This window comes from Hydra vulgaris, chromosome 04 (genome assembly GCF_038396675.1).
Source record: "Hydra vulgaris chromosome 04, alternate assembly HydraT2T_AEP".
NCBI lineage: Eukaryota > Metazoa > Cnidaria > Hydrozoa > Anthoathecata > Hydridae > Hydra > Hydra vulgaris.
The window spans coordinates 51,317,686-51,340,000 of NC_088923.1; the positions used below are offsets into that span (position 1 = coordinate 51,317,686).

The 22,315-nt window shown below is 28.6% G+C and overlaps 1 protein-coding gene across 2 annotated transcripts in view; it reads left to right on the forward strand.

The window, feature by feature from the left end:
- The window catches only part of LOC136079899 (uncharacterized), a 139,859-nt gene that overhangs the window by 109,644 nt on the left and 7,900 nt on the right, over positions 1–22,315 (forward strand). For both annotated transcript variants that reach the window (XM_065796577.1, XM_065796576.1), the window contains exon 9: positions 11,883–11,930. In XM_065796577.1, the coding sequence (XP_065652649.1) occupies positions 11,883–11,930 (48 nt within the window). The remainder of the gene's footprint in view (positions 1–11,882; positions 11,931–22,315) is intronic.

The window sequence follows — 22,315 nt, forward strand, 5'->3', positions numbered from 1 at the left end:
TGTCATAGTTATAAACTTTACTATAATTATTTTTACTATAATTTTTATCATTAGTTATATTTTTTTGTAAAGTTATAATGATATAGTTGCTATTTGTAACTTTTTTTAAATTCACATTATTATTAATATTATGATTATTTTTATTGTAATATTATTGGAACTATTAATATTATCTTTATTCATTAGTGCTTTATTTTCCTTTCTTTCCTTTATTTTTTTTTCCCTCTTTATTTGATTTTAAATTAGGTATTATTTAAAGTGAAAATTTTAAATCTATTTATTTTTTAAAGTTTTTTTTTTTTTCCGCCTTTTTTTGTTTTGCTCTCACTCTAATGACTAGTTTTTAACTATATGAGTAACACCTAACCCTTATGTGAGTTTATAAAATATTATTGTAAATTTTCATATTTTATGGTTAAATTAATTGGATTTAAAAAAAATAATAAATGGATTAAAATAGTTTTGTATTTTATACCATATTTTTTCATTCTCTCAATCAGAACTTCATGATTGACCGTATCAATAGATTTTGAAGGTCAATAAAGAATTCCAAAACAAACTGTCTTTTATCAAAAGATGAGCTCATGTTGTTTATGAGGTCTATGATTGCATGTTTCGTTGAATGATTCGTTAGAAAACCGTACTAATGTTCGCTCAAATTTTTGTTTTCTGTTAAATATTTAAAGAGTCTATAGCAGAACATTTGTTCAAGAAGCTTGGAGAGTAGTAGAAACAACAGGTTCTTGGCCAGAAAAGTGGATTTTCAAAAATAAGTGAATGGCTTGGAAAGTATAGTATCATTTCAATCATTTTTAAAAAGTGTTTGGGTCGGAAAGTATGACACATTTCAACCATTATTCAACAGGTATATTATGAGATCTCTTCAACTTGCATGAAATGGTATTAATATAACTATTATTTCAACAAAGAAATAATAATTAATAGGTGACCGCTTAGCTTTAAGTAATGAGCTATCTTACATTTACGTGTAAAATAAATTTAGCTCAAGCGTAAAAGAAAGCATGTCCTATTACAGAGAAACTTCCAGATTGTCCTACTTCTGCATCCCCAGAGTTTAATGTCACTATTAATCTTCTTCCACTACCAACACTAGGCATGGAATCAGAAAAATTTCTGTAAAATGTGATAGTAGTTGTAGAACCAATTAAATCACTTGATTGATGCAATAGTCCAGATGATTCATTATTAAATGATTTAATATTTGCACCGTTCCACAAAAAAAAATAAAAGTCTTCTAAACCAGATGAGCAGTATACACATACACTATTAACAACAAATCTTTGAAATACCGTATAATTAGTATCGTCATATGGCGTCAATTTATCCATATTAGAGTTAATACTTACTGGAGAATTGTATGCATCATACATGCGTACTCTAGATTCCCACCAATTTCCAAGAACACCAATAATATGCATTCTGATATATTTAAGATAAACACCTTGACCAGCAACGTCTGGAGCATCTAATAATATACATTCTTTACAATAAGCTGTGTTCATAAATCAAAATGTTCCTGAGAATAGTTTAATAGATGATTGAGGTGTCGATATAGTTCTTTTGATAAAAGGTTGAATCCAATATGTAACGTTTTGACTAGTTTTGTTGTATAATTGAATTACTAGGCTAGTAGTAAATGGTAAATCTATTGTGAAGTATCCTCTTATTGCTATGCCGTAAATACGTTACAACCTTGTAAAGAGTTTGCATAAAATGATCCACCAAGTCGTGAAAATAAAAGACCACAGGCTAAAGGAATATTATTATCTCCAACACTATCTGTAGAAAGAGAAAAATATCCTATCCAAAGTTTATGATCTGCGTATATTCTAAGAAATACATTACCTGGAACATTATGATTAGGATCTAATCCTTGGAATGCTAACCATAGTTTTCTGAGAATGCCAGGACCAGAAGATTGAACAAAAATTGTTGTTGCATCAGGACCTGTCGTTTATGGAATAGTCTGACTTTTTAATCCAAGGCACGTTGAACTTGAATTTGGTGTTATTCCTAATTCATTAGTATTAAGTGTTTTATTATCAACATAATTTTTTGTAGCAGCATCATGTGAGATAGAAGGTTCTGCTACATTTATTAATTTATTAGAATTCATATTAATATTACTAGATGCATTATTTTTTCCATCTCTTCTAATAAACAAGTTATTAGCTTGAGATATTGTTAAACTATCTACAGCTACAGTTAAAATAGTGCCACGATCGAATTTATCAACAGGCGTTTTATATATATAAAAAATTTTTTAACTAAATTATTTTTAAAATTACCATAGATTATTAATAATATTCTGAAAATCACATCCTTCATCTAGCTTTTATAAAACATATAAACACATGTGTCCACAGTATGAGGTATTTCCAAATTGAACTCTATCACTATTATAATAAACAGGGCCTTTTTTTATAAATTATAATAAACACTATTATAATAAACAGGGCCAATTAACAACTTTAACTGGTGGTAATTGTCCATAAGAGTCAGAACTTAGTTTTTTATCTCCGTCTTCGTGCGAGCAAATCCAGTGAAATCCCTGCGTACTTGAACCTCCTGTATTTAATATTCCACATTCTTTTCTTTGTGTATTTTCAGGTAAATCATCTCTTACAAATACACCTTTATAATGTTTTATTTTTAATTTTTTTGCTGCTTTGATCAATTAAAAACTTGTAAGTGGTTCATTTGGTGAAAATATTCCTTCAACATTGATAAGTTTATGATAATTGTTATTATTTTTTTCCATTTTTACTTATAAATATTTATATTTTTGGGCTCTTTGACCTATTTAGGCTCTTTGACCTATTTGGGCTCTTTAACCTATTTGACCTTTAAATTATTTTCTTTTAGTTTGAAGTTTCCATATGCTAATGTGTGTAAACCATCTTCTAAAATAATTCTTTTATCATCTACTGCGCTTAATGCAACTTTATTTACTTCTTCTGTGTTAATTTCATATAAATGGGATCTTATGACATTCATTTTCCTAATATAATTTCCATTATTTTATAAACAACCTTTACAATCTTTATGGGTTATATCTTCTTTTTAACGACATTTTTCTTATAACATCTTTTAACTCCATTAGATTTTTGATATCTTCTACGTGTACTTTAAAGGAATTCAACTCTAAAATAAATCTTTAGTCTGTTTTGCTTAATGATACTTTATTTACCTCTTCTGTTGAAGCTTCATGTAAATTGTATATTATTTCATTAATTCTCCGAACATGATCTCTATTTTTTAATAAATAATCTTTGTAATCTTTGTGTGTTATAAATTTTTTAACAACATTTGTCTTTACTCCTATACATTTTTTCTTCTCTTCTCCGTGAACTTTGTAAGAATACAGCTTGGCTTTAATTCATACAAATTTTTCAATTTGTGCTCCTTTTGATTCATCTTTAAACATTCCTAATACTTTATTATTAGCTCCAACTTTAAAACCTACCTTATTAATTGCAGAATGATTCTTATCAAAATCACTTGTATCAAATTTGCTTTCAACATCTTTAGAAAAATCTGCATAAATGTCTTCTGTTTTTATTTTGTATGCTAAAGAATCTGTATTTGTGAATAATAGTTTTGCTATATCAGCATATTTACCCTTTATGTAATCATAGTGAAATTCATACATTAGAGTTTTGCTCAAATCTAATATACACATTTCTAAGTAAATTGGTTTAGTATATTTTAAGTAAATTGTTTTAGTATATTTTTTGTTCTTTTCATATGTATTGCTATTAAGTTTTCATCAAATATTGTTCTACTTTCAAAGTTAGGTTTTGATGCTAATTTAATAGCTTCCTTTCTGTCTGTTATTGGTCTAATATCAAAAATATTCTCCATTGTTTTTCCAAATACTGCAATATTCATGACTTTAAAAAAGTCTGTTTCAAACTAATTAGCTGCTGTAGCCCTTAGATCTGTATTTAGTTTAATGTATTTACTAAACCGCGCTCTTTCTTGAAACTTTATACCTCTATGAATTTTAGTAATCTTTAACCCTAATCTTTCATACAATTTAATATTTTCATAATGAATGACATAATTTTTCTTAATATTCAAGTTAGGAGGTAACTTTTCAACTTTATCAATAGTTATTCTTTCAGGTGCAAGTGGATAATTGTTATGTTTATTATGTAGATATTTAGTGTAATCTAAATCTATCTCTAATATACATCCGATCTTAGAATCCAGCATATCATAGTAAGAATTGGCTGTTATTGATTTCTAGTTTGTTAACTCGTTTTCATTCATCCATTTAAAATCCATATAAACTTTTAGCATCTAGATACTGAATATAGATTGATGGTTTGCTTTGATCATACGCATCAACCATACACTCATTATTGGAAGTCGCAAATCTATTAGATATCATACTAATTCCACCTCTTTTATTCCTTTCTTTATCATTAGTATCATATGGTAATCAATCAGCAATTCTAATTCTGATTCTGTTATCTTCAATGCCGCATCCCAAGCTGATTCTGGTGCTGTATAGTACCAAGCAGGATCTAAATCATAATTATTAATACAAAGATCTCTAAAATTTTCAAAGACGTCAGCTAGTAAAAGCACATCTGAAACGTTGTATAAATCATGATATCTCTAAGTATTTTACAATTAAACTCCTTCCATACATTTTGCACATGCGAGTGATAAATATCACTTATTCCTTGACTGTTTAATGTCGATAAGAATGATTCTTTTGGTGGTAATTGTGTCTCATTAAATCTATTCACAGAATCAACCTAACCATAGGTATACACACCTTTTCTTAGTAAAAAATCTAATTTTTTACCTGAATAAAATTTTCTTATATTTTTACATTTATCTTTTGCTAACTTCCATGATAAAGCATCTAAACCATCAGACATAAATCCATAACTATCAATGAAACGAAGTTTATGTTTAACTTCAACTTTCTTTCCATCTTTAATATACTCACTAACTTTAATTTCACTAGAAAAGCTAATATACTTTTCTTCATTGTTTGGTATATAACTCAAATTTCCTCCTGATATTTTCTTTATTAATAAGTAAGAATCATAACCAGATAAACTGTGAAATTGCACTGGAAAGAATCTTGGAAATTTATAATTTAAATTACAATCTGGATGAGCAGCACCTATATATTTTCCAGTAATATGACAGTAATCACGTACTTCATTTTCAAGTTTTTTTCCACAAATGTGACATGATATTTCAGCATTAAAACCATCATTATTTTTATCAGTAAAATGTCATTTTTTTGGGAAATTTAATCTTGTTATAAATTTGTATGGTATCTTCTTCTAAGTTGTCAACAAAAATTTGTGCAACATTATCCGTTTCATTAGTTGAAGTAAATGTGACTGGACTGCTTTGATAAATACTTTTGTTCTAACATTTAATATAATAACAGAATGAACTTGGAATATGTTTTTGATATTGTTTAGTATATGAATCATTCGGATTTGGTTTACAACTGTCAATTGGTTTGACAAAAACAGTCAGCGTATACTACAAACGACACTCTCATTGATCTATTGTGATTAATAAATTGTATTGTTAAATTTAGTGGTGGAAGCTCAATGCGTACTGAATCATGTGTTTCATAATAAAATTTATGATTAGATAATGATTCTTCAGAATGAAAACCTAATAAGCAATTTTTGCAATAAGTGAATAGTACATTTATTCTGGGATGATTGTAAAGATAGTAATCTGCTCAAATTTTTTTTAAACAATAGTGATTAGTTTCACCATTTGAGATTAATAGTAAATCTATTAAATGTTTACGGTCATTATTCTTTGACACACGCAAAGTATTAACTTCTGAGTTTACATAACCAAATACATTAACACTGATATCTTGATTATTATTCTAAAATTGTGTGAGTTGGTTTAATGATACTGGAAATTCTATTTTTCTCAGTTTATTTTTTCTGCTTGATTTTTAAGATCATTTTCTACTCTTTCAGGATGATTATCTTCAAGATTTAAAGCTCTTGCAATACACCACCTAAAATATTTATTATCTTCATTTTTCGAATCAATTATCGCATTTTTATTTGTTAATTTTTTATCAAGAGGAATATATGATTTAGCTTTAATAGGATTATACTCGATAATATATATTTCCATCATTTCAACAGAAATAAACCCCCAACCTGATCCTATCTGTTGAAAAGATGATAATGATTCCAAAATTTTATTCTCACTCTCATATAATTTATTCAAACTGTTGATTCTAATACAATTGTTTTATTAGCTCTAAATTTAGCAAATTTGATTATAGTTCCTCCTGCTAGAATAGAAGTACGCTCCATAACACAAGTGAGAGCTATATAAACCTTTGAATTTCTGTTTTCATTTATTATTTTAATCGCACTTTTTAGCAGCATTTATGAAGGATAAAGCATTGTACCTTCTAATCCTTTAATTATAAATTGTTTTGTCACATTTTTAATAGATGATTGATTTAATTCAAATTTTATTGGATTTATTTCTTTAACTTTATTTTCAGGTTCAACTTAATTATCTAGATCAACTTTAGTTTCATGTTCAACTTTATTTATAATTAATTTATTGTATAAACTTTTTAATGAGTTGACTTTTTGATTGATTGTATTCTTAATTAGATCAGGTACGTATGACACAATCCAATCTGCAATAAAATAAAATTAACTTTTTAGCCAACCTGCTGTATATTGCGCTGGTTTTTGTTCAATCGGTGTGTTACTAACTGCTGTAGATTGCGTTTTAATTACAGGTGTGTGCTCAACTTGTGTGTGTGTCAACGCTTCAAACAATTAATTTTTCTCATTCTATAATAAGGTTTAATTTTTCGCACTTGTGCGATTTGTTTTAAATCTAAAATCTTACAAAAAAAAACTCTTTCCTTACAAAAACATGCTTGTATAATTATATACAACACAAAAAGCTTGTACTAGAACGGGTACAAGGTGTACCCTCTGTGAAAGAGTGGTTAAACAAACGCGACACATGGATGTCAGACACAATACAAAATGAAATTATTCAAATGTTTGCACATTCAGTTCAACGAAGCATTGTTACTAATATAAGACAGTGCTCATATCTTGGCCTTAGTGCTGATGGACTACAGATGTGGCGGGTCATGAGCAATTTCTGTCAGCACACGGTATGTAGACCCTAATTTAAAAGTACAGGAATGCTGTATGGGTTTCCGCAATTGTCAGAACAGCACTGCTGAAACATTGTTTAATGCCATAATTGATGTGTTTACCCGCTGCACTATATCCATGAATAAACTAGTTGACTATGCATTTAATGGAGTCAGTAACATGAGCGGACACTTAGCTGGAGTAAGAGCTCGTCTCGGAGAAACATAGCCACAGGCAGTGTGTGTTCACTGTGCAAATCATTCGTTAGATCTTGTTTTACAAGAGGTCTGCTTTGAAGTTAAAATGGTTATTGCCACAATTCAATTTGTGCGTGATGTTAGAACAATCTTAAGAGAGCTTTCAAAGAGAAAGGCATTGTATGAATCTTTATTTGGTTCCGATGATGTTGTTCTGAACTTGGTCAGCTTATGAACAACTCAATAATGCATTAGGGCAAAAGCCATTAGTAGAATTATGACAACTTATGGAGAAGTTTATGAAACATTGTCTCAGTTAGCAGGCGACAGGTCAGTACGTGTTGATGCAAGGGCTAAAATCTCAGGGCTACCCAAACAAGTTTCTAAGGCACAAACCTTTTATGGGTCCTATTATGCGATTTTCTGTTTTCCAAATTTGAATTGGTAGCCAAAGCTATACAGAGCCCATCACTGAGTGCATCAGCCGCTGAAAAAAGTGTTCAACTCCTTCTGGCTCAACTTCAAGACTTGCGTAGTGATGAATTTGCTTCAGAATTACACCGAAAGGCCATCGAGAAAGCTACCACACTGAATCTTGAGCTATCTAAGGCACAGTATAGTTCTACAGTTAATGCTCCTGCTCGTTTCTTGTATTAAGCTCAAAGGCGTAATGTAGAACAATTAACTACAGATGTTATCTGGAAGAAAAATCTCTTCGAAGCCATTGACCACTCAGTTGCAGAACTGCAGCGCCGTTTTAACCATGAAGGATTGCACAAAATTGCAAGCACATAAGCTATTTTGATAGGTTCATGCACCTCGACAATTAATGCAGCCACACTAGCCAGCATGCCACTGCAAAGTTTGCCAAATAATGTCAATGTTCCGATATTGCAGTTACAGCTACAACTGCTTCCACAGTTGTTTAAGGACTAGTCGCTGCCTAAAGATTTACACCAGCTAGCAGCAGCTTTAAAAGTCCTTGAACCAAGTACCCGCAGGTTATTTGAAATGGTGGAACTGGTAGTTGTGTTGTGTTTATCTGTTCCGAAGCTGGTTCTAAAAGGTCATTCAGTGCATTGAAACGGCTTAATACTTGGCTGCGGTCAACAATGTCACATAGCTGCCTCACTCACCTCGCCTGAATGCACATTAACAAAGATTACCTAGACAAGCTTGACATAACAGCACTCATGGGGGAGTTTGTGGCTAAACCCGTGAACGTTCATCCGTCTTTGGGCATTTTTTACAGTAACTGTAATTGTTTTTGGTAGATTTTGTTTTGTACCAAATATTTAAATATAATGATTTAAAAAGGGTTTCAAATCTGCATTTAGCAGAATTAAAAATGCCTAAAAAGATTTCAGTATGATAACGCCCCCAAACGCCCTATTCAGGGAGGGGTACCCTCCCCATGCCCAACCCCATTTCTGCCCCCCAGTCTTTAAATACTTCCAGCGCCTATGCTTTTCTCTCTCATTCTCTATTTCTTTTTTAATTGTATTAATTGTATCTTAACGATATAAATATGCAGTAATAATCTTATTTTCTTCATCAGGTGCACTTGGAAGGTTTGGATATATTTTATTGAAAGTTTTATTATCATGTGCACTCTGTGCATTTATATTTGAATATATTTTACATTCTATTTTAATAAGTAAAAACAATTTTTTTTTTAAATATTTACAATAAATTAACAAAACATAAACTCCTTTTTTAATTAATACATCAGAATTATAATTATTTACAACATTTATTAGAATATCATCAACTGTCTCTGATATTACAGAATTTTGTAAACTTAACATTTTTAATTTAAGTTCTTCTTTTAGTAAAACTGACTCAATACCTTTATTAACTACTGCACCAAACTTTAAAAAAATATATTAATGTGATTTTATTGTAATGTCGTGTGTGCAAATATTTCATATTTATTCTCATCTATTAATTCCGAAGGGTGCTCTATATTTTTGTGTACCTTAGAATGAAGAAGTATTTTTAGAGGTTCATCTGGTATATACTTGTTAATAAATTTATGCAATGGCGGATTATTTCTTGTCATTTTCTTATGTGAAAAAGAAATTTCAAGAAATCACAGAATCATATTCTGTGATTTTTTGAAATCTTTAAATGGAATATTAGCAAATGGCGAATTTGGTCCTAGTAATAAACTTGATCCTGTTGATGTATATCCATTTCCATTACGTAAGTACAATCCATCATCTACAGAACCTCCTTTACTCCATGGTCTCAAATATAAACCATTTCCTGCAGCTGTGATTTGACTCCTTTTACTTTCTTTTTTGAGTACAAAATACCCCTTCCAGCACTTTTATCAACCATAGCTGATCCAATTGCTGAACCTACTTCTGTTAATAAACCTGTTGCAAATGCTGGAGCAACGCTTGATAACATAAATGTTCCAGCTGTACCAAGTAAAGGAAAAAGTGCACCAATAAGTTGTCTCTCTATTTGAGATTTGTGTGCTAGTTGTGTTTTACTTAAATTAATTATTACACCCATACCTTTTTCAAATGCTCTTTTAACTCTATTCAATTGTGTTTTTGTTACAGCTAATACATGCTCGCCATTAAGATCTGAATGCGATAACTTAATACTAGCTCTTTAACCATCTTCAATTGCTTTTTTAAGTTTTTCTAATTCCCCTTGCAATATATTTATTTTAATATTAGTATATTTACTCATTTTTATATATAACATAAAAAATAATTTTTATAAAAATTACGAAAAATAATTTAAATAAATTACCAAAAAATTATTTTACAGCTTTTATATGAAATGTAATAGTTACTTCTTTTCCTCGTAAATTCAAAAGATTTCCATTTTGATCAAGCAATTTATTATCCGTTTTTGATATTGTTTTTAGTGTTACCGGTAAAGGGTTAGGGTTAGGGTTACGGGTAGAGAAACCACACCAGATGCAGCTAAAATAATCAAAAAATGGGGAGTAAAACAAAAAGTAGGCAGTTTTATTTTAATTAGGATATACACAACATAGATAACAAAAAGAAATCAAACATAAACCAAAACGTAAAAAACTTAAAACACAAATATAAGCGTTTTAGAAAAATAATCACTACTGACATACCTCGTTAAAAGTTTGAAGAACTCATGGTGTTCCTTAAACAAAGTGCGTAGTTTAGAAAAGGTCTATTATACAGAAAATAAAAACAAAACGTCATACATTCATTTATGTTTAACGCTTATTGAAAGAACAATAATATGAGGCACTAAGTTCAGAAAAAGAAAAGTTTTTAAGAATTTAACAGAGTTGCAACTAACTCAGTAACTAATGACATTAAGCATTAATTTCAAACATTATATATAGATAGTTATAACAATAATAATATTTTTTTAAATTATAAAATAACTGTAATAAAAATAAAATGTATCTTTTAAAAAATAATGAATTAATTACGAAGTAAAACAAATTACTATCAAAAACCAGATATGGCATCGCAATAACGCTTTAGGTTGGACGTCTAAGGCATTAGTTAAAGAATATATAGTAGTCGGCAACTCAGTTAGAAATAAAATAAAAAAATGCGTTCAGAAATATGAAATAGACTTGGCAAACAATAAAAATAATTCTAATGTCTTTATTTAATATGCTTATATATGACAAGCAATTAAATCTAACAAAGTTAATGCATAAGTTAATACAATGCAAAGTTAATACAATTAAAATAGTATTATTTCAACAACGGGTAAAGATAAAGGAAACACATTGTACAAACAATTGCAATCAGTTTTTTTACAAGAAGATGAATCTAAGCGCTTACCCTTCTTTGAGTCTCAACTGGTTATTAAACCAATAAAAAACACAAATTTAACAATAAATGAAGTACAATCTCTTTTGTCAAAACTTAATTTTTTCAAATAAATTGGTGGAAATGGATTTAGCCCATATGTTTTAAAAAGTGCGCAGAGTTATATTCTTTACTATTGCAACTAACTTTTAAGCTCTTTCATATTAGTGGATGTACTCCAATCGCTTGGATAAAGCGAATGTTAGCCCTATCTTTAAAAAAGATAGTAAACAACAATCATCCAATTACAGACCGATCTTGATCACATCGGTTCCACGCAATATCATGGAATATCTTAGAAGGCATAATAAATACATTTATATATATGTATACATATATATATATATATATATATATATATATATATATATATATATATATATATATATATATATATATATATATATATATATATATATATATATATATATATATATATATATATATATATATATTTATATATATATACTATATATATATATATATATATATATATATATATATATATATATATATATATATATATATATATATATATATATATATATATATATATATATATATATAACATGCTTGAAATTAAACCTTTATAAAAGAGATCTGTAAAACGACAGTTATTTAAATGGTGCTAAGAACAATAACTTTGTGGTTTTAATATTTGTTAAGTCTGAAATTAATTTAATATTTAGAGACATCAAGTTCACCAGAAGTTGACAACAGGTTTTCTGCTAAAACAGGTATTTATATTTCTCTGTTTACTTAAATATACATATCTGTTAAAATATTCCAAATAGATTAACAAGACTTCTGTTTTAATGTGTTTTGTAATACAAAACAATAGCAGTTATAGCAATCTTAAAATAAACCCTAATTATGTTAAGAAAGGCTTTATATGCTATATTATATAGATTATATCATAAGGAAACTTTGTATTTCTTGGTCTTGGTAAATGCATTTGGGATTCACTTAATCTTATGTTATTGTTTTATTTGCTTGTTATTACATTAACAATAACAATATTTAATTTGCAACATTAACAGAAATGTTAATCTTGTTTAGGGTAGCAACAGTTTTAATAGTAATATTGGTAATAATAGTAGCTTTTATTTTTTGTTATAAGTAATAATTTTAACACATTAATTAGAGGCATCAAAGTCAACAGGAAAAGAAAACAGATTTTCTGCCGAGAAAGTTTTATTTTATTGCTGCGTTTAGTTAAACTTTTGTATTAGTAACTATATCTCAAATAGAATAGTAAGACTTCGGTTAAAATGTGATTTATTCGCTTGTTGTAATGTTAATACTAACAATAATCTTGTCGCAACAACAAAAATCTTATTACTGATGGCAACAATAATACTAATAACCATAACAACAACAGTTATTAAACAAGTAACAATAGCAAAAATTATAAATTATTATTTTAAAAAAGTAAAAAAAATGTTATTATTCTTTTTAAATGTTTATAAATCATTGAAATAAGAACAAACAATAACACTCCATACCAGGGACGTGGTGGCACCAGAAAAGCAGGTACGAATTTCCAGAAGAAGGGCCCGGCGAAGTACTTTTAACGAGAGACAAATAAGCAATCAAGGAAAATCATATTTATACTAAAAAAAGTTTTAATGGATACAAATATTACGTGACTTATTGGTATTATCATAGTTTTTTATTATACCTGAATGCGTCAAATTCCACACTTCCTCATGTTCCACTGACAAGAGAACACAATCCCCAACATGCTCTGATGTCAATCGATTTGCTAGACGAGTTTTGACAAGTATTAGTTTGCTAAAAACTCTCTTACACACTGCTGAATTTGTTGGAATTGTACTAGTAACATTTTGCATAGAACTGCAACAGAGGGGAATACAGCATCTAACATAGTCTTCAGCATAAAATTATAACTGGTGAGGAAAGAACGCAAAGTTTTGTTTTTCTTCTCAGCATCCTTTGTGTAGATTTCCACAAAATCAATCGTTTCAGTAGTGAATTCATTTAAACTGATACCAATTTAATCAAGCACTTATTTAATTTTTTTGTAATTTACCGTTATGAAAATTATGACTAATATCTTTACTAATATTCTTCAACAAAAAGATGTCTATGCTTTTTAAAATTTCCGCTGTGAATAAAACGTGTCAACAAGAATTGCAGCTGCTGAATCCACTACAGTATAAAACGTTTGCTGTTCAAGCGGAGCTTCAGTTGCAATTTTAACAGCAGATAAATTAGCATTTTTGCCAGCACTGTTCCTTATTACTTGAAGCTTTTCCAGTTATACATCGACAGACATTATAGCAATAGAAAAATCAAATGTTTCTCATTGAAGAATTTTACTTAGGGGATTCAAGATAGTTAAAATTTCTTTAAAGAAACATAATATCACAATTGTTTCATATGACTAAAATTGGGATAAAGATTTTGTGCTTCACTTCGAATATTCATTTTAAATTACATGTCACTTGAAATTTTTTCATGGCACTCGATTACCTCAAGAAGTATTTGCACTTCTCAAATATATTATTTCGTTTCCTTGAGTTTCCGTATAGAAAGTCTTTAATTTCTGCACATCACCAGGCTTGTTTTTTATTCCGAAAAGGTTAACAGAAACAACAGAAGATTTTGAACAAGTTTTCATAAACTGATTTGTTCCATGAGATCCACAACAAATATTTATTGCCATCGGAGAACACTGCTTCAAATGTGTTGCAACTCCTTTGTTTATTCCTTGCAGATTGCTCGCACCATCACAAAACATAACTACTCACTTAGTTTGAAACAACTACAACCAATAGCTGTTTCTGTTTCAACTATTAAAATCAGATGTTCCTTTACAACGGCCTCTTCTGCAGCAAGCGTAATATAATGCTGTACAATAGAAGTTTGCTCACATCAGTGGTGCTATCAGCTGGTAGTGAAAAGAATACTGAGCTGTTTACCTCTTTTGAAATATCCTTCCTGACCATCTGTGTCATAGTATGAATTAACTTGTTTTATGTATAATTAGAAAGAAACGTAATTGTAGCACCCCTTCCAGCAGATTGTTTTTGAGTACTACGAATATTTGAAAGTTTTTCATTCAGCACCTCATCATATTGACTGAGTAAATTTACAAATTTAGAAATTTACCCGCACCACATCGAAAGACTTTACTTTTTTCAGAGTCATTGTAAAAGTTGGCTTCCTCATTTCCACCTAAAGAAATACTCTCACGTAAAGAATTTGTGTCCTCTCTTGATCCAAAGCATAATCAAACAATCCAAAAAATTTTAATTAGTGATAGAGAGTTGGTTAGCCATGATCTTTTCTGCACAACTTTAATGTCATTAACTTTAACAGTGTAATACTTTTACAATACTTTAACTTTAACAAGTGTAATACTTAGATAACCTTGAATGTTTTGTTGGCTGATTTTGCCCTTATACAATAAATTGTTTTTTATCAATCATTTTTGCATTTTTCAGCACTAGAAATTTTGCTGGATCATTTTCATTGACATTTACAACATTGTCTAGTTGCTTCTGATAATCTTTTCTCCTAGAGTTACATCCACCACTGCAGTTACAGGCACTTCATAATTACCCATTTCTACAGTCACTCAGATTCAGTAATGTTTCAGTTTCTGAATGTTTCTAAATATTGTAGTTCTGCTCCTTTACCTGCTGCAATTATGACATCTTGATTCTTGTCTGTTTCTTGTACAGATGATTGGTCACTATTCTCTGTTATTGGTTTGGTTTCAATAACAGGCTTACTTGTGATATTCACAATGGATGTTGATGTTAATTCTACATGCTCTGTTGCTGTAAAGGATGTTCCAGCTTTTCTCTCTATTTTTGGCACTTGCATTGACGCGAGACCTGCCGTTAACTTTAATTGCTATGAATCATTACCAGCTGCTTTCAATTCATGTTGTCGTTTTTGAGCTTTTTTTTCAGCACCAGTTTTGTATTTCCATATTGCTACTTTTTTTCTTTAATACGTCTACCTCTACCTTCTTCTGTTTCAGTCGCCCTTGCCTTTACATATCGTTCTCTTCGTTTTTTAGCCAAGATGCTCGCTGTTTAGCTGATTCATTTGCTCTAGTTCTAATTTTCCGTTCTATCTAAAGCAAGGCAAGCTAATCAATCGACTTCAGTTTCCAGCTTTTTTTTTTATATTTAGCTTTTTTCTTTATATTTCTATGTTGATAGGATATTCTCTTTTACTTATTTACTTTGTAAACTTTAATTATCATTTTTAATTACTATTTATAAGTAAAGCATTAAAGCATTACTTACTTTTTACAGTATAAAATCTATCAATTTCAGGTCAACAATGTTTTTTGTTATTATTATTCAACAGCGATTTTATTTATTTACGCTAAACAATGTTTGTTGCTTTTTGTTTGTTTTAACTACTTTTCTTAACGATTTCTTTTATTTACGCTTAACCAGCGCTGGCCAGAATTTTAGACGCAAGAGTCGAAAATAAACAATGACGTGTGCCAAAGAACCGCAATAAATATGTTCCTATGCCAACTTCATCTTTAAAAAAATTAATTGGCAAATGTAAATTTAGATTTTCTTTACATCAATATTTTGAATTTTTGAAATTGTACTTTTATAAATAAACTTAGTATGTAAACAATTTATAATTAGTGTTTACTTTTTTCATTATAATAAAGAAAGTAAAAGCTATTTTATGTAGCCAAGTGTAAACTTGGCTACATAAAATCTGATTCCTTTTTATTCACACTAGGAAACCATTTGTAGAAAAAATTGAGAAAGCATCTTTAAATCATATTTTTTTTGAATTAACACAACTACAACAACCATAAATTTTTTTATAAAAATAATTGTAAGCAAGATATACAAATCTAAAGATTAAAAGGTTTCTTTGAGAAAAAAAAATAATTTTAATGTAATTGAATTAAACTTTTATTCGAATTAAACTTGCTTATTACCACTTAATAGCATAAGTTACTAAAAACTGCAGAATATCAAATAAATAAACGACTAACGACTATTAAAAAAAATTCTCAATAAACTTCAATTAAGTTCAAATTACTTTTATTTTTACAATTGAAAAATATCTTTCATCATTCAGCAAAAAATTAGACATAACAGAGAGAATTCTTTTTATAACATCAATTATTTTTTGTAAAAGACCATTAGAAAATTCTTCTTATACAATAACTTGCATAATTTACCATAAATTTATTAGGCACTAAGATTTTCAACACTACTGGTAAGTTTTTTTAAATCTGGCTTCGAGCTTGCAGTTGATATTCTAAGCAACTGTAACAAATGTTCACTAGTTAGGTTGGTACGATACTTTGATTTAACAAATTTCATAGTCGAAAATAAATACTCACATGTATAGGTTGAACCAAAATTGAAATAAGTTTTATACTATCCTTTTTAGTTGAGAATACTTAACTTCAGGAACCATTTTCCAAAAATCTAATAAAGCTAGTGTTTTATGCAGCATTTGAAGATTTTGATCTTATTGGAGATCTAGTAATTCAATTTCAAGCTGAGATGTTTCTTCAAGTATATTTTTTGGTATTAAACAACCATCACTAATAATATCAATTAAAAAACGGTTTACTGAAAATGCTAATGATGATTTTAGAGCATACAAATCTTTAAACCTGTTTTGAAAGTCTTTGAAAAAATTATGTAGTTTTTCCTGCTATAATTCAATCTTATGACCATCATACTGAATTGTAGGATTAGGATTATGAATCATCTTCTTCATTTGAGGAAAATGATGAAAAGGTAATATCTTTCTGAAATAAGCAATTTTTTTTTTGAAAACTAAATGTAGTCTGAGCAAGATCAGATATATTTTTTGCTTTTCCCTGAAGCAACAAATTCAGATTTTGCAAAAAACATTTAATTGGCTCTAATAGTTCTACAAATCTATAAAGAGCGTCACTACTTGAAAGCCACCTTACAACACAGTAAAACGGCAGTCACTTGGTTTGTAAGCAAGATCCAATTCACTAATGAAATTTTTAAACTTTCTGTGATTTTTTGCATTAGATTGAATACAATTTACAATCTCCCGCACTGATTTAAAAACAATTGAAAAATTAAAATGTTTTGCTGTTAAATGTTCTCGATGAATCACACAATAAACTAGGATAAACTCTGGATAAGTAGGATCACTATTTAGTAAACCCATAAACCCAATGTGTTTTCCAACCATTGTTGTTGCACCATCTGTAGCAACACTAACAAGCTTGTTCTCAGGAGCATTAGCTTCGACCAGTACAGTGTCAAGGGCTTCCTTTAAAGCAATTCTACGATTTATGTCTTTTAGCTTTACTAAATCTAGCTACTCTTCTTTCACAAGTACACCTGATGTTACATATCTAACAAATACTGCCATTTGAGGTTTATCTTGAATATCTGTTGATTTATCCAATGCTAAACTGAATGCTTCTCAATTTTTTAAGTCATTTAACAAATGCTATTCAACTTCGACACTTATCCAGATATTCTTCTTTCAGTTGTATGTTAATAATATTTGAAATTAACCTTTGAATTTTGCTGTTATTAAGAACTAAAACTGAGATCACATCAAAAAGATTTTGTTTTACAAACTCTCCATCGGTGTAAGGATGTTTACTTTTTGCAATATTCAAAGCTATAATAAAACTCGCTTCTGTTGTAATATTTGATTCTTTGCTGGAAGATGATATATTCAACAGTTGATTTTTAAATATTGTTTTAAGCAACTCGATTTTTTTTTCTATGACATGAATTTATTGGGCATTCTTCAGAAAAAACACATATGTTTTGTTTCATAGTGACGTTTAACATTACATGTCTTATTATGAGCTAAATCAGTATTACAAATTAAACACATAGGTTTATTTTCTTTTTCAAAAAATGCGTATTTTTCTGTCCAATCTCCATGAAATGATCAGTTCTCGTCTTCAATTTTTCTTTTCTAACTTTTATTGTGAATCACTTTATTGTCACCTTTTGCAGTACCCATTTTTTAAACAATATATCTTCCGGCTATGTATAATTCAAGTTTTTATTATCAGTAAATCGATAAAACTTTTAAAAAGAGCTGCAATGAAGTTTTAAGAGCATCAATTTTGGCCATTCATGTGCTAAACTATAGTTTAGCGTATAACTTTTATTTTTACCGCTGACCTAGTGTTTTTTTGCGCAGTCACCAAATAAACAAACCGACGTAAAAGCAAGTTAAATAAAATTTTGTAAAAAATGCCCTGATAAAAACTTATAGAACTAAAATAAATTTTTCTCTTTGAGGATTAGGGCCCAGTTTCTTTTTGGTGGCCCAGTTTCCTGAGCCAGAGTCAGGGCCCACTACAAGTCCTTGTACTCTCGTACTGGGCCATCACGTCCCTGCTCCATACGAAAACAGCAACAGCGTAATTATTGAGTACATAACTAATAAACAAAATTAAAATTAAAAACAAAATTAAATAAGACTATTTATATGAACACTAATATATATACATATATATATATATATATATATATATATATATATATATATATATATATATATATATATATATATATATATATATATATATATATATATATATATATATATATATATATATATATTTAAACAACTTTAAAATGTATTCTACACAATAGAGTGCTCAATGTTCTTAAAAGAACAGAGCAATTATATTAGTAGAAAATCACTTAATAAAAATTTTTTTTATTAAACACTGTGTTTTATCAACAGAGATTTATCAAAAATGTATGTACATAAATACATACAGGGCTCGAATTAACGCAGAAAAGTCTAACGCGAGAAAAAATTAGAACTTGACCTCCCTCCTCCTTTTCTTTTATCACTTGCGCTGCTTTGTGGTAAAGGGTTTTTTTTAGTTTTTGCATATTCGTTTAATGTTTTTATTTTTTTTTTTTACCTTTTATATCACACACTTGAATCTTATTTTATAATATTCTTGCTTGGTGAGCTTTAAAATATTAAAGTTGCAGTTTTAACTTACAGCTTCAGTTTAAATTTTAAGTTGCAGATATTTTGTAATGTATTATAGTGTAAATGTACTTAATACTATTACAATACTACGTTTAATAATTACTTTTACTTAACGTGATCCTTAAAAAAGCAAAATTAAAAATTCAAATATTGTAATTTCTAAAATACCTTAAATGGTGACTTAATTGCTTGTTTTAATTTTGTTATGAGGTAAATTTACCATTACTTAGTTTATATCAAAGTAAGTTTAACTTTAAATTAGAAGTAATATATCATTGGCTCTCACACATAGATTTGACGTAATTTTAATTCATGATCATACTTCAATTAAAAGATAAATTTAGTTTAAAGTACTATGTAACCCGTGACGTATTTATGTCCTTTATCATAAACTTATGAAAAAACATTCTATATTTTAAAATATGGCCTAAAACAATGCTAAGTTAGAAAGGAATATTAAACAGTACACCAAAAAAAGAGCAATTAGTCAAATTTTTTTTAATGAAAAACCTAACCACTATGTTGTGAAAATCAATCATAATTGCAAATACGCTTAATTGGAGCACCGATATATATATATATATATATATATATATATATATATATATATATATATATATATATATATATATATATATTTAAACAACTTTAAAAAGTATTCTACACAATAGAGTGCTCAATGTTCTTAAAAGAACAGAACAATTATATATATTAGTAGAAAATCACTTAACTAAATTTTTTTTCCATTTGACACTGTGTTTCATCAACAAAGACTTATCAGAAATGCATTTCTGATGAATCTTTGTTGATGAAACACAGTGTCAAATGGAAAAAAAATTTAGTTAAGTGATTTTCTACTAATATATATATATATATATATATATATATATATATATATATATATATATATATATATATATATATATATATATATGTATATAAGGTATATAAATGTAATTTTTAAGGGGCTAACTATGAGGCAGGTTTTGAAAGTTTTAGACACAAACTACGTTGAAAAATTATTTTTAAAAACATTCTTCTTTCTGAATTTACTAACTTTTTAGGAGTTTATATTAAAAATGCTCAACAAATGCGCTGCATCAAAATTTATATCGGGATCCTTGTGCTGCAAACACAAACAAATTAAATTTTTTTATTTTCCAACAGATCTAAACTTAAATCAACTTTGTATACAATTTGTTAATCGTTCAGATTGGACTCCAATAGAAAATTCTGTTTTATGTGAACTTCATTTAGAAGATAAATATATAATTAGTGGTGACTTCTTCTAAGTATTCTTGTAAACTTTTGCAACAAAATTTATCTTTATCAGTTTTAAAAACTTTTCGAAGTTGTCCTTAATTGAGAATATTCTAAAAAGATCAGTAAGAAACATATAAGAAAAAACATACAGTTACAAATATACATAACTTGACTAAAGCAATTGCACCTCTAGGGTTTCAATTTAAAACCATTTAAATAGTGTTTAATGAACTGACATATTTTTCTACTATATTAGAATCAATAACAGTTGATGAACAGTTGACCTAAATGTACGTTTGCAATACAAAGGAACACCACTTCCATTACCAAGTTGGTTTGTTTAAGGACATAATGCAGAACTTATTAAAATTAGTATACTAGAAAATGTTCCTTCTTATATGAGAAACTTCACATTAAAAAATCATGACACTATTTTAGATGAAATTAAAGATAGAGTGCTTTATAAGCCACAAGGCAGGCAACCATACTCAGCAGAGATGATTCAATATGCATTACTTTTACAATATACATCTTTACAAGCAACTACTTCTTAAAAAGTTCACTTTATAATTAATATCTTTATTGAATAAAGTTCAACAAGGAAATATTGATTCTATAAAGGCTTTAAAATTTCTACGGAAAAAAGGAAAAATTCCTCCTGATTGTATTATGATGATAGATGAACCCTAACCCTTACCTTGACTGTATTTCCAATAAGTTACATAATATCAAGAAGAGTATGATTGTACTGACAAAGAAGGTAACTTGTAGAAAGGAATTGTTGCAATAATGATAATAGGGCTAAAAGAATCTATTCTTTTTATTGTTCAAGCAACTCCAGAAGTCACATTGTCTGCAAATCGGCTATAACAAAGTATAGGGGACAACCTTAAACACCTATTAGGTGCTGGATTTACTGTGCGTGGTATTGTTGCAGGCAATATTTCCACTAATGTTAATGCATTCTCGTCATTAGTTAAAATGCTCAAGTCTGAATCAAAAAATTTTGTTATTCACCCACAGAATCATAGAAAAAAGACATTTGTTTTATGATAGTGTGCATTCAGTCAAAAACTTTAATAACTTATTAAACAGTAAAAACTTTGTTTTTCCAGACTTTAAATACCATCAGGATATATTAGTTGGGATGATTTATTTAAGATTTCGTATTTTGATATTGGTCTGAAAAGTAAACTTAGAAAAGCTTCCAAGGTAACATATGAGGCATTACATCCTGGAAATAGTAAACAAACTGTGCCACTTGCATTAGCAATTATATATGAAACAACAAATGCAGCTTAAAAAAGCTATTAGCTAAATCAAAAAGATGTTTCAATTTTTTTAACTATTTTTAACACTTGATGGACAATTGTTAATTCTAAACAAATGTTTTCACCAAATATTATTGGCAATGCTATTGTATTAAGAGACAGTAAAATGATACTTTACCAAGATCTGGCTCATTAAATCAATCAATGGTCTCTTTCACCTGCATTCTCCCTCACAACTCAAACTGCAAAAGCATTTGCAAATACCTTATATTCTTAAGCACTGCTTGTTGAGGAGCTCCTGAATGGTGGATATGATTACGTGATGACAGCTCGTTTACAAGGTGATTCAATTGAGAGACGTTTCTCACAATACAGACAAATGAGTGGGGGAAGATTTCTTGTAATATTAAGAGAAGTTGTAATTTAATAAATTATTTTGTCATATCTTTCTTTAATTAAGTAGTATGTAAACTTTTGGGAAGAAAATCTATTACCAGATATTTATCCTTCCTAGACAATTTTTGATGAACTGTTTGAAAATTGAATAGAAGAAATTATAGGAAGTTCCCTTGACTATAACAGTTAAGGAGCAGCAA